Source organism: Xiphophorus hellerii, chromosome 14, assembly GCF_003331165.1.
Source record: "Xiphophorus hellerii strain 12219 chromosome 14, Xiphophorus_hellerii-4.1, whole genome shotgun sequence".
In the NCBI taxonomy this organism is placed as follows: Eukaryota; Metazoa; Chordata; class Actinopteri; order Cyprinodontiformes; family Poeciliidae; genus Xiphophorus; species Xiphophorus hellerii.
The window spans coordinates 20136435-20150641 of NC_045685.1; the positions used below are offsets into that span (position 1 = coordinate 20136435).

At 39.4% G+C, this 14207-nt stretch overlaps 1 protein-coding gene across 3 annotated transcripts in view; it reads left to right on the plus strand.

The window, feature by feature from the left end:
- Positions 1 to 14135, plus strand: part of tdrd7b (tudor domain containing 7 b) — a 21628-nt gene extending 7493 nt beyond the window's left edge. For all 3 annotated transcript variants that reach the window (XM_032582801.1, XM_032582802.1, XM_032582803.1), the window contains 17 exons: positions 1285 to 1486; positions 3385 to 3467; positions 3770 to 3978; positions 4844 to 5257; positions 5760 to 6058; positions 6135 to 6327; positions 6600 to 6711; positions 7402 to 7604; positions 7677 to 7811; positions 8888 to 8971; positions 9112 to 9246; positions 9330 to 9440; positions 10709 to 10857; positions 10954 to 11180; positions 11293 to 11476; positions 11603 to 11763; positions 12146 to 14135. In XM_032582801.1, coding sequence (XP_032438692.1) covers positions 1285 to 1486; positions 3385 to 3467; positions 3770 to 3978; positions 4844 to 5257; positions 5760 to 6058; positions 6135 to 6327; positions 6600 to 6711; positions 7402 to 7604; positions 7677 to 7811; positions 8888 to 8971; positions 9112 to 9246; positions 9330 to 9440; positions 10709 to 10857; positions 10954 to 11180; positions 11293 to 11476; positions 11603 to 11763; positions 12146 to 12366 — 3122 coding nt within the window. In that variant the 3' untranslated portion in view covers positions 12367 to 14135. The remainder of the gene's footprint in view (positions 1 to 1284; positions 1487 to 3384; positions 3468 to 3769; positions 3979 to 4843; positions 5258 to 5759; positions 6059 to 6134; positions 6328 to 6599; positions 6712 to 7401; positions 7605 to 7676; positions 7812 to 8887; positions 8972 to 9111; positions 9247 to 9329; positions 9441 to 10708; positions 10858 to 10953; positions 11181 to 11292; positions 11477 to 11602; positions 11764 to 12145) is intronic.
- Positions 14136 to 14207: the final 72 nt, after the last annotated feature.

The following is a 14207-nucleotide window of genomic DNA, read 5'->3' on the forward strand; positions in this document are numbered from 1 at the left end:
TTCTAGAAGAAAGGGGGATTGAAGAATGAGTGGGCACAGCAGCAGCAGGAAGAATGAGTAGCAGCGCACTTCTGATGCCATGCAACAGAAATGTGACGTCATGCTCAGCTTGGCTGATGTAATATTGTAAAGATGAGAGGCCTGGTTAGTGTAAGTTAAATTAATTATGCCATCACATTCAGTATTTTCTTTTCACCAACAAATGTGCAAGGAAAATAAGAACACAGTTCAGTTAAATTTGTGGATTTTCTCTGCAGTATATAGAGACAAATACAAATTTGACTGAATGCAATGCGGGAGGAAATTACAAATTCTGCTACATGTGTGAATGACATCACAAGAGGAATTTAAAAACCATGTTGCATTAATTACCAATAATTAATGTTGCCACAGTTTCCTGAAGTCTGTGCACTTTTTTTGAACATGAATGAAAGGTTTCCCTGCAACCATATTGAATACAAGTGAACATTTTTGAAAAAAGAATGAGAAATTTATAAATATGGAAAAAAAGAGTCAAACAACAACATCGAAAAATACAAATAGATCAGCTTAAAATAACTCTAATCACTTGAAAACTTTGAAAGATGACTTCTCTCCATACCAACATTGTAAATAAAGTTACTGTGGGGGCGCGGAGCAAAGATGAGGAAAGAAATGATCACCCACTTAAAAATAAGAGCTTGAATACTTGAAGAATTCTAACAGCTGATTACCAATAATTCAACTGAAAGTTTACCAAACAGCTAAGTAGAATTTATCTACAGAAATGAAATTAGCTAAGTGCTCTAAAAATGTTTTCAAAGTAGGCAAAATGCAAAACATTATCTCTGTTATTATTGGCAGAAGTGCACCCACCAGTACACGCTACCTTTTATGATCTGCGCATGTGTTAAAAAGATGTTCTAATAACAGAATAAAAACAACATGTGATTATGATTAGAATATAAAATAAAGCAATAATCAAATCCTGATTATCCTTGAATAACACAATGTCAGTTAAACCCCAATTTCTTTCACACACTCATCTGATTGACATCTACAAGCTTTTCCTATTTTATTTTATTTTACACATACCTATAAGTGCTACTTGCAATACATGACTTGTCTGAAATCCTTTAGAGGTACAGTGAACTAGTAGCAGCTGATTTTAGGTTTTTCATCAAATCTACCAGAACATTTTTCCTCCAGTGTCTTTGAAACTGTAAACCAGACAAATGCAATATCCCGCTTCCCCATCAGATTTAGCTGAGTCCCTCACTTAATTTGTGGCATTTTTCTTATCAGCTAAACCCCAAACCTCTCTGAGACAGCCAAACCACCGAGGCCGAGGAAGAGGAGCAGGCGGCGGCCGTGGAGCTGGACATGGAGACTTCAGACAGACAAGAGACTTGAGGGATGTCCTGTCAGAGGCTCGGTCTGGGGTACATCCTTACAGGCTGTCCAGTCAGTACAAAGCCTATAAGAGAGGGAACCTACCGACAGAAAGGTGAGTTAGAGCTGCTGAGCTTGGATTCATTTCAATTGCTGATCAGACTCTAAATATGTTGGTTTAACTCTCTAAGTGTCAACAACAGGAGCATCATTCAACTAAATGTGTGAAACAAGCATACTAATGGATGCTTCAGTGTACAGGAAGTAGTTCTACACAAATCCATAAAATTACTAAATCTGTAGAACTCAGTTTATAATTTATACAAGCTTACGTGAAATAAGTGTTCATAAGTAAGTGAAATTGACGATTTACTCTCAAAATGATTAAATTGCGGGTGCTGTGGTGGCGCAGGGGCAAAGCACGACCCATATATTGAGGCCATAATCCTTGTGGCGGTGGTTGCAGGTTCAATTCCCAGCCAGGCGACATTTGCCACGTCTTCCCCCTCTTTCATTACCCTCTTTCCTGTCTAACTACTTTCAAATAAAGGCCACTAGAGCCAACAAAACCTTTAAAAATAAAGATTAAATTGTTAGATATACTCAGCTGACGTTGCATTGACAGAATGATTAACCTTAACTCTGTGACTGGTTCACCCACTAACATCCATCCAAGTCCATTTTGTTGCTGAGCTTTTGCAGTACAAAGGGAAACCAGGATGGGAGTCCCGGTATACTGGCAGGGGACACGAGCCCAGCTCAGGGGGACATAAACCTCTTTAATCCCTCCTCTATTCTCTGATAGATTAACTCTTCTAAACCAACACAGAGTGAATCAGCATATCTGTGTGTGTCCATGTAGATCTTTCTGGCAGCAGGTCAACGTCATCTTCATTTGTGGGCATGAGTAAAGGTTGCAAAACTGAAAACCGTAGTGCAAAAGGCTGAGTTACGGTTTAATTTAATGACAAAGGAAAAGTAAGTTTTCACGAAGACATACAAAAACAATGTTTTTGAGAGAGGGAGGTATTCTGCAGAAGTTAGCAATTTAGTGATATAAAGGGATTGTGTAGGTTCCACATAATATCATTGATTCTTCTTATGAAAATGAATTTGTCTGCATTTAATCCCAGAGAATACAAAGAATACTCTACAAATCAAAAAGTTGTAGAGAAAATGACCGTTTTTGTTCTTTTCTTGAGGTCTAAAGCTATATAACTGGCAAATACTTAATGACTTTATAAATAAATATTTTAACATTTAAATATTTAGATCTTAAAAGTTGCAAAGTTAATACAATTTGAATCAAATCCTACTCCTTTTATTTTTCCTCATTATACTTGCTTAAAAGGGAGCAAATTTGAGTTAATTTCCTGACCAGGTTCTGCTTTGACTATAAGCCAATCCTTGAATATTTTGTCTGGTTTTCAATACAAAAAACAGATTTGATTGACTAAGACTCCTGTAACAGTTTCCGATCTTCCAATGAATGCTGGCATGTTGCAAAACAACACGCATGTCTAAGTGTGAAGAAATGAGGGGGTACATAAAATTCTGTTGGGTCTTAAAGGTACAGCATGTGTGTCACTTTTTATGAACTCCCATTCTGAATACGACGTGTCCATTTGGATCAAGGGTGAGAGATTCAAAGTGTTCTGCTGCATCAGGACGAGGTGCGCTACTTTTGTATTTGTTTTATTATTATTAGATTTAAAGATTAACGAACAATCTGAGATTCAGATGTTCTGACTGCCCTCATGAAGTCAGATGGTAATAATCTGAAATTTGGTCAAAAACTAAGGTAAGCTATCAGTTTCACTTGCTGTAGAAAGTTTGTAGATTCGCAGTAAATTCGTGGGATTATAATGTTCAGCATACATTTTTCAAAACCATGGGTCTAAAAGAATAGCGGAGAGGTTACTAAACATTTAGTTTCAACATTTCCTTTTCTTGTTTTACTTTGAAAAACAAATAAAAATGTATTCACCTCCCTGTTTGGTTCTCTTTGTACAGACCAGACAAGAGGATGATCCTCCCGACACGGTTTCAGAAGGAGATGCAAGCTCACCTTTCCAGAAATTCACAACAGACCGGCCGTAAGTGATACTTTTTCTAAACTGCAACTCTTCACCATCAGTATGGAATCACTACTGTAGGGGGGGATGTTGAGTCGGTTGTTTTGCATTCCTCGCTTTGTAAAAATACCTAAAAGATCTAGTCAAAGTACAACTCTAGTGAGGTATTCTGATGGCACAATTCCTCCAAATCTGATAAATTGGGTTCATATACAGTATATATATGTATCGATTCATGTATACTATATTTTCAAAATAATACTGATGTGTTATTCTTGTGTTTGTGAAATAATCTTTCCTCTGCTCTGCTGTTGTCCCTCCAGCACCGGTGAATCTAAACGAGAGCTTTGGGCCGGGCAGAGGAAACCCCTACAAGCCTCAGCAGGTTCAGAGTCGCATCAGAGAGATTTTGGCCAAGTACAGCAATGGCTTCTGGGTGTCCAAACTGCCTCAGATCTACAGAGAGCTGTACAGACAGGACCTGCCCTCAGAGGCCATCAAAGACCTGGAGACCTGGACCCACATATGCATTGTATGCACTCAATCTGAACTGCTTTGAAAGTTTTAAATAATTTGCTTTTTCATGAATATCTTTTAGCAAAAAAGCTAATTGAAATTTAGTAAACTAGAGAGCTGAAAACTGTAAATGTCAAATCAGAAGGTTCAGAAACAGGACAGGGCTACACTAAGGTGTTTAGATGCTTGGGTTTTTTGTTGCTTATGTTAAGTTTTTAGTAGCACTGAACAACAGATTCACTTGGCGTAAGCAGATCCACACCAACCTTTCTTTCCTCTTTGAAGCCAGTCCTGCAGCGCTGTGTTGCTTTGCGAATGTAAATGTAGACACAAGTTACACTCCATACCCCTTCTTTGGGGTGAGAATAAGTACCTGCTCTCAATGGTCCCAATACAACAAGAGGAATTAATCATTTTAGTCCACTTAAGCAAAATGTTAATTTGCCTAAAAAGAGATATATTGCTAGTTTTATTTGATTCAGGAAGGCAGCCACCAAAAAGTAAATTATGATTCATAAATTTACTGAGCAGTCTTGAAAACAAATGTTTTGGGAAAAAAACAAAACGTTATTATGGACAATTGTCAAAGAACTTAATGTCTTGTTGCTTTACCCAACAGAAACTTGTACATTTCTTAACATTAAAGAGCCTTTATTTTTGTTTTTAATTTAACCCTTTAGATTTACTTGAGTTTTGACCCAAAATGCTGAAATTTATTTTAAATTACAATAAAAACTTGGTGAGAGAGAGCCACATCAAAGATATTGTGGACTCTTTCATTGGAATACATTAATTCAACCCTTATAGATGTAAAAAGTCAGCTTTTGTTTACGTTCAAGTGTACAACAAAACTGGTTGTTGACTTGTTGTTTTTGTTTTAGGTGGAGAAAACCTGTGGCAGTAACTCTTCGGAGCTGCTCCTCTATCCCGCCACGGAACAGACCAACACACCCGTCCCTTCCCAGACCGTTAACTCCACAACCTCGCCTGCTGAAGCCTCCCCAGTCCAGAAGAGGCCCCACATCAACCCTCTGGCTCGATCTGGCTCCCGGTCTCCCCAGTCTCCCCCATCTCCTCCATACCCCCAGTCTCCCCGGTCTTCCCCATCCTCCCAGTCTCCCCGGTCTTCCCCATCCTCCCAGTCTCCCCAGTCTTCCTCTTGGTCTCCCAGCCCTCCTTCCTCCCCGGCAGCCCTCAGCCCTGATCTGAAGCAGAGACTGGAGGAGCTGCTGATGAAGTACTCCAGTGGTCTGTGGGCTCATGCACTGCCAAAGCTCTTCCAGGACACATACAAAGTTAGTGACACACACTTTGATACACATTTTGGGTGCATTCACACCGGTCCTATTTAGTCCGCTTTGATCCAACTCTAGTCCGGTTTGTTTGGGGAGGTGTGAATACAGAATCAAACTCTGATCCAGACCAATAAAGCAAACTCTGGTCCACCTAAAAACCTAGGTTTTGGTTCGGCTGGAGGGAACTCTGGTGTGGTTCGATTGTGTATGTGAATACCAAGCGGACTTGGTAAATACAACCAGAACAAAAATGACAGTCTAGCGCTAGCGGGAGAATTGACTTATGGTTTTTTGCAAAAGACAAAAGAGAAATCCTCCAACCGTTAAAATCTGATGCCACAGAGTTCAGTGTCAAAGCAAACCGCAGCAGCTGAAAATGTAACAAATGTTGCAATTTTGGTCCCCAATCAAACAAGCCTATAGGACTATCTGGTATGAAAACACCCTCAATTTACCTACATGTGCAAATGTTGCTAACATCATTCTGTTATTGTTTTACAAGATTAAACTGCCCGGATATGTGCTGAAGAACCTTGACCTCCTCTCCGACATTTGCACCATCAACTATCCGATGTCTGACAACCCCCAGCGGGCCATCCTGTACAGGCGGAGCAGCGTCAGAGGGGAGGATGAGAACTGCAATAGGAGGAGCTCGTCCGCCAGCGAAGAGGAGCTGAATGTGAGGACTGAGCTGAGGAGGAGTCTCAGCAACCACAAGGTGCCGACTCTGCAGATCCCCAAGGAAGAATATCCCTCCGTTCTGGTGATGGAGGCCACCAACACCAACACTGTTATACTGAGGTGGGAGGGAAGCCAATTGTCCTTTTAGTAGCTGATGGAGCGGACATCTCACTGTCCACTGCTCCTCCTCTGGCAGGTACATCGGCGAGGGGTACTCGGTGGCGCAGGACTCCATGGAGGACGAGATGAGGGAGTATTATGGCTTAGACAAAAGCCAGCAAGCCCCTCTGTCTTCTACTTCCTCCGGCCAACTCGTCGCAGTCCGGGCTGAGGAAGAGGAGGAGATCCTGAGGGCACAAATATGTGAAGTCATGTCTGACAAAGTCAAGGTAAATGCACAAAACCAAGGAGCAACCAACGATGAGAAACACTGAGTAAGATCTTAACAAGAATTTTTGTCTAATTTCTAGTGCAAACATCTTTGTACACTTACAAGTACCTTGATGTAAAAGTACTATTTCCACTGGCAGATTATGTCACTTATAACAAGATATTTTCCCATGTCACTAACACTAGCATATTTGCACTAGAAACTAGATCAAAAACACTTGGTAAGATTTTATGTTTTTGCAGGGTAACTCATTTGCTGTTGCATCTGCAGGTTTACTATGTGGATCACGGCTTCTCAGAGGTGATCAGTAAAAGCAAAGTGTTGGAGCTGCATGAGAAGTTTTTCAAGCTGCCTTTCCAGGCAACCAAGTGTAAGCTAGCAGGTGAGTTACTAAAGGTGCCATTGAACTTTTTCACATTAAGGCACATTGATAACCACAAATACTACTGAATTCAATTCAATTTGGTACATTTATATTGTAACAATGCACAACAAATGTTGTCTTTACAAAAAAAGTTATTTCAAATCAGTGACATACATTTCAGTTAATCCTAGTTGCCAAACAATACACTAATTTCAGGTTATTTTTCAAATTAGTTTAAGACGTTTCTATCAAAGAAAACTCAGCGAATTGTAGAGTCATTGACTTGCAGAAAATCACTTGCACTGTCAATGACGTTCCAGCAATTCTTCATACGCTCAGTATGAAGAATGCATGAATGCATGTAGCGACAGAGGAGAGGATAAACTCCACTTTTACAGGAAGTAACAAGAAGGGTATAGATGTGAAGTAAAAGAAAATTATCCATGATTTCCTTGCAAAATGTAATGACTTTTATTTTTACAGCTAATCAGTAAAGTGTGGTTAGAATCCCATTAAATCCAACCCACATCCTCAACTCTTGTATCCCAATTTAAACACACATGAATCAGAGAGCTGAATTATCTCCTCAACATTTCATGAAACACATTGAAGTTTGTGATTGTAGTGTAAAAATTAACAAATAGAAAAGTTCTATTCTAAAAGAGAGAGTAGTTGGAATTAAAAACTGGTTTCACTGTTCCTGCTCAGGCCTGGAGCCGTTCTGTCAGGAGCCCTTGGTTCTGAAGACGTTTGAGGCGATGGCGAGTGGACGGATCCTCCTGGCCGAAATCTTAGAGCGAGGTCCCGTCCCTCTGGTGGTTCTGTACGACACGTCTCAGGACGATGACGTGAACATCAATGCCGCCTGCATAAAATCCCTACAGGACAAGACGCTAGCGAGTCCGTTGCAGGTACACAGGAGGCCAGGGTGTGTGTTTTCAGGTCTATGAGTTCACGGCAGCTAAACGTCTGTTTATCCGCAGGTGAACAGCGCCTATATGAATGTGACCGTCAGCAGTGTTTGCTCCGATGGGACCATTTACTGCCAGCTTCCCTCCAGAGGACTCACTAAGCTGAATGAGATATTGCAGAAAATAGAGAATTACTTCCACACACAGGTAGCAAGACTGCAGTATGTTCCTCATGCTAACATTTTTTTAAAAGTTTTAAAAAGTTTTTATCATACAAAATAAGATGATTTTCATTATTTTTGTGCAGCACTTTAAGTTTCTTTCAGTATGACGTGTGCTTTATAAATGAATTAGATTCGTGAAGGTCTCCAGATTTTGTATTTAAAATGCCTTTATATATCAAGGAGTTTTTAAATTAACAAATCAATTTATTCACTCAATTAAACAAATGTTATTAATACACAAACACATGTACTTACAACACTTGCTTTACATGAGTGAAAGGGGAGCAGGAAGAAGAGAAGAACTTGTATAAATCTGTCCCTTACTCAATAATTACAAAATTAATTTTTATGGCTGTGTACATTAAATTAATTAATGTTTGGGTTTGTATTTTTTATAACTGCTTTATAACTATACAATACATTATATGTGCCATACTTATTTATTGATATAAAAGTATTTTCACTAGTATTATTATACAGGATCCTTAAAGTTGCTATGCATATCAGCAACTAAACTAAATCGAACTAGAAGTTTTGTGGTGCCGTGTTGTTCCTCTCATGCAGTGTTGAGTACAGATTGAGATTAAGCCGATAATCTGGAGTAAAGACATTCCCAAGGAACTTAATCTGTTAGCAGAACAGGAAGCAGTTGCTTTTCTAGGTGCACCTCTGCCGTCCTTTAAAGCATTACTGCTTTACGTCAGGAGGAAGTCTGCAGATGTTCTTTTTGAGTCATTTCAAGACGCAAACATTTAGAAGGGATTTAGACGAGCTCACATGAAACTACTGTCCTCAGAGAATAATCCTTTGTGTTCAATAATGAGCTCTGTTAACCTCTGTTGAAGAAAATAGTCACTGCATGGAGGATAAAATGCTAAGATGATTAATTAAGCATTAGATGCTTCACAAATTAACCCAAACCTGATATATGACTGCATAGAAAAACAAATCCCGTCATTCAAGATTAGTTATGAAACAGATGCACAAAACCAGACAGGGAACAAACGAAAAGACAGAAAAGTCTCATTAGGGATGGACATGATGTCTGCTTTTCTCCAGGTGACGTCAGAGTTTCTGGTATCCAGGCCTTTTTGTGGGAAAGAATGTCTGGCTCGCTATAAAGGCAAATGGTCTCGTGTTGAGGTGAGACGGAGACAGATCAAACTGTAAAGTGTCAAACAAATAGATGCAGCTCATAATTATTCTCAAATTTAGAGTTAAAGGTGTAGTGAAAGCATAGCTGTCGTCATGCAGGCTTTTGTCCCCAATGTTTTCCAACCCAGATCACCAACCTGCACGGCAGCAGAGTGTTGGACATCCTGTTCGTAGACGTGGGCGTCCAGGCTTCCGTAGAGGTGTTTGAGCTCAGAGAGATCCCGCCACTGTTCCTCCGTGACCTCGTCTCCATCCCACCTCAGGTCCAACACTGAAAGGAAGTCAGTCACTGTCTTTGAAAATGTGTTTTTTATACAAAGTCATGTTCTAAACAACTCGTGCTCAGGCTGTGAAGTGCTGCCTAGCAGACCTGGCGGTCAGTGTGGGGTCCTGGTCTTCAGACGCTGTCCAGTGGCTTCGAGAGAAAGTGTTAAACACCTCGGACTGGAGCATGAAGGTGAGTTAAACTTTATTGTTTTGTCATTTACTTTCAGATGAACTATACAGACGATGGCCTTGTTGAAAATACCGTCTTTTTCTATTCCATAGTAGTTAACACTTAGAAATGCGTTGTAAGAATTTAATTTAATTAAAATTATAATGGCTTTAATTTCCCAAAAAGATTACAGTTGATATGCACACTTCCGCTAATGCGCTAATAGTATAGCTAACATTTTTTGTAGCTTTCAAGCGTTTTCGCTAACGTTTAAATGGCTTAGCGCACTTAGCTTCCCTTAATTTAACTTGTAAAGCATTAGTTTACTCGGATGTTTTATAAACTCATTTGAATAAAGTTTAACATCTGTGTTGAATTTTGGTTATCGTTTACACTCATGCTTATTTTGAAGTGGGTGGAAACTGTTTTCTCTTGTTCTCCACCTCTGAATCAGTGCTGAAAATTACATTTATCCTGTACCCAGAATGCATCATTGTAGAACTATGGACTTTCATGTTCTGTGCTTTCTGACCGAAGCCCTACCGTGGTCAAGTAAGCAAAATCAGCAACAGAGTTAGCAATACTCAACAACTTCAAACTGAAACCACTGAAATCACTTCCTGTATTGTGGAGGCAGGTGTGCAGTAACAAACTTGACCCTGTTGAGAGTGGTATATTTGTAGCATGTCATGGTGAGTATCAACATGGTTGAATTGAGCACGTTAGCATTAGCATGCCTTTAAAAACTATGTTGGGATAGTTCTTCAGTGGAACTAATGTTTATGATTAGTTCTTTTGGGTTAACACAACTAACCTTTTAGTTATCATTGCCCACCACTAACGATCACTAAACTATCACCTTGTTCCATATCCTCTTGTGGATGTGTTTGAGGAACAAATACTTTCTCTCCTCCTGTTAATTTGTAATTTTGTGGCTTTTCTTCAATTTTCTGTGTTTCCTGGCGAGATGTCAAACTTTGAGGTCTGGTTTTGCTCTTCAATTTGCTTGAAAACTCACCATTTTGATAACTTTAAATCACCCATGCCTAGTGAGCAAACTGACCAAATCAGAAGTCAATTGAGTTTTGATCAAATGCAGGTCAAAATGAGGTGAAAATTGGAACTTCAATCCAAAATGCCCAACTTCCTGTTTGGGTGCCAGAGAATTTTCAGTTTGTCTTGGGGAGTTGTAGAAGTATACCGAATTTCATAGCTGTACGATAACGCAAGGTCAATCTGGAGGGTGCAACTTTTGAAAAATTTCATTCACAAACCTCCACACTACCCAGGTTGCCAAAGTGGATGAAACCAAGCACTGCGTCTGTGTCCACCTGTTCACCGACAAGAACTTCCTCGACCCGTCCCGCAGCCTCAACCACCAGATGGCCCAGTCCGACCTGTTCAAGCAGCAACCAGATGTCTTCCTGATCAGCCACAGGTCTCATCTGCTGCTTTCCCACTCAGCTTCATGAAGCTCTCTTCTGATTAAGATCTGTAAATGGCTTTTTTTTTATCTGTTTATCTCTTTCCACAGCCCGACCAAGATTTCCACAAACCCGTTTTCCTCCAAGACCTCAAGCAGCAGTGACTCCACCAGTGGCAGTCCGACGTCGGCTTCTGTCCCAGCCAAGCCTCATCCCAGGAGGACGCTGTCAGGACCTAAAGAAGGAGGAAACGCAGCGTCCACCAGCCCTCCTGAAACACCATCATCACCTTCAGGCCTCCTCCAGCTGCCGCCACTGCTAGAGCTACCGCCAGTCGGTGAGAATAAAGAATGCAAAGCATAAATCCTATAAAGAAGACCTCATTTTTTTTCTGGCATTCTTAATTAAAATGTTCCACCATTCAGTGCTGTCATTTTGTGTATTTACAGGACACAATATGGATGTGTACGTGTCTGTGGCGTGTCACCCAGGACACTTTGTGCTGCAGCCCTGGAGAGACATGTACAAACTGGTGGTGCTGATGGGAGAAATGATACTTTCCTACAATAAAACTGAGGAGAAACCATTTAAAGTGGAGAAGAATCAGATTTATGCTGCTAAAATTGAAAACAAGTGAGCGTTAACTTTATTTCATTAACCAACAGATACAAGCAGCTAGTTTTCTATTGAGAGCTTGGTAAAATTAGTTCTCTGTTCATATGAGTGGAAAACCTTAATATTTCTCCAACTACTTTGCAGTTGGCACCGTGTGTTGGTGAAGGGAGTTCTGACCAATGGACTGGTTTCTGTTTATGAGCTGGATTATGGTAAACATGAGCTGGTCAGCTGCAGTCAGCTCCGGACGCTGACCAAGAAGTTCAGACAGCTGCCGTTCCAGGGCATCCAGGCTCAGCTGGCTGGTGAGTACTGACAGGGAGGAAGTCCAGGGTGCAACCTTTATAGTTTCACTATTCAGTTTTAAGGTATGCTCAGCAATCCAGTCTATCTTCTCATGTAATCCCAGTTTTAAAAAATTATGTTTTTGGGGTAAATGAGTGCGATTACTTTAGATAGACACTGTATTTCTGTGGTTTGATGAGAAATTAAGTTTCTGATTTTGTTTTTAAATATTAAGCGGTGTCTGAAACTGTGACACAGCAGGTCCAAAATCTGTTGGTAGATTAATAATAAGTTTTCCCTGCACCTTAGGATGCATTTTTTTAAAATTATTCCATGCTCTAGTATTAGATTTTGCCACAATCTGAACTCAGGTTTACTGACTGTTTCTTGCTTCTCCTGCAGGAGTGAAGCAGCGGCTGTGGTCAGAGGAAGCCTCCATCGTTTTCAGGAACCATGTGGAGAAGAAACCTCTGGTGGCCCAGCTAGAGGCCACGCAGGACGCCGTCAACCCATGGGACAGGAAGCTGAGCGTCTTCCTGGCGGACACCTCGCACGAGGAACATGACGTCTGGATTCACGACATCATGGCTGAGTTTGCAGATGAGCAGAGCAACGAGCTGTAGACTCAGGGCACCGAATCAGAGTTTCATGGTTTTTATAGCTAGCAGCTCTTCTGCTCTTTACTGAAAACTGGATATAATAAAGTGAGGAAAATTTCAGGTTTGTTGTATAATAGGACTTAAAGAATGAACAAAACATAGAAAAGAAGGATTAATGACATCTAAATCAGCAACAATATAGAGATAAAAACTAAATTAATTGGTTACTAATGTGGGTATAGCTATTATAGAAGTGTTGTGGTGAACTTAATTTTTTCTGCCATAAAATGAAATAGTTCTAAGAACTGTTGAAACAACCTTAAAAGCATACAGTACAGCTTTAACTGCATGCGCATCCTGTATCAGTGTGAACAATCTGAAGAACCTGAGCCCTAAAAAAACTATGTGAGCATTATCGCATTATCACATGCTGGTTTAAACGTACTGTCATGCTGAAAAGAAAGCACACCCTCCTCCACTTTTAAATGTTAATGTGTGAATTACTTAGACACACAACAATTCAAAAAGATGAGTCCATTATGGAAAAGTTATTCCCTAAAACACAAAATCCTAGTCTGCTAGAAGGTAAAGAGGGTGTACTTTCTTTTTTTTAAACGGGGCTGTAGGTGTATTTGTTTACGAAGCCTGCTTATTGGTGGTGTTTCTCAGAGTCACAAAGTTTACAAAAGTCAGAGTGAACATTCCCTGAAGAGGCGGATGAAATAAAAGAAAAAATTAAGCCAAGAAGAAAGATCTTCTAAATCATATATTTAGCAGTAAATGTTTAAAATATGAAGACAAACCTGGACTGTATGTTTCAGGATGACAAATATGAAAACATTACTCTTGGAAGACCCTGGTCATCCTGCTTTGTAAATGAAAAAAATCTGATGCAATTATTCAACAGCTGATATTTCCATATTTGTGGAATTAAATAAGATCCTTTTATAGACAAAGAAAGAGAGAATGAAATCTGAATTTAAAAATGGTTACAATAAAATAGTGTTTTATTCAAATTACAGTCTGCATTCATAATTGATATTACTGTTTATGATCTCAAAATTAGACATGACAATGTCATTTGCAGTTATTGATTTTAATTTAGTTTTTATTTTTTGCAAAGTTCAAATGTTCAGTCCAAACACGGGAGTTTTGTGACTTTTTTTTTGGGTTTGTTTGCACAAAGTTACAAACTTGAATATCCTCCAAGAGTAGATGTTTAATTAGATATATTGTTTTTATTATTGGTTGTAATACAATTTAGTTCATATTTAGAAAGATTAAATTGAAGCCTAATCAATGCTTTTATGTTAGATTTTTACAAGCTGTGAACTACAGAAACATAGTTTCAAAACATATCTGAAGAACAAAACTCTTAATTTATGGGTGAAATCGTGTGTTTAAACCCACTTCCTGTCGTTAGGATGGATGCTACTAAGGCTTCTCTATATGCAAAAACTCCACTTTTTTGTTTTGTTTTGTGAGGGAGTGGGCTTTACATGTGTTCACACTCTGCTGAAGTGTGTGAGCATATCTTAAAACTTAAAGTATGGCTCAGAGTCGGTCACTAGTAGTGCTGGCCTTCTGATATGTTAATGCTCTTGAACCTGAACTCAAATGTGATTCCGACAGACCGCCTTTTATTTGATCTCTGGTTTTAAAGAGTGCAGATTAGACCTGGTTTATTAGTGGATAATTTATATTTAACTTATATTATTTAGATGCTGATGCGAATGTAATTTCACATGGTTAAAAAAATTTGTTTTCTGAATAAAGTGAGATTGTGAGGCTGATATAATGTCTCTAATCTTTGTTGTAATGAAGAAATCACAGACTTCACAGAATCACAGACTTGAATTTATTTA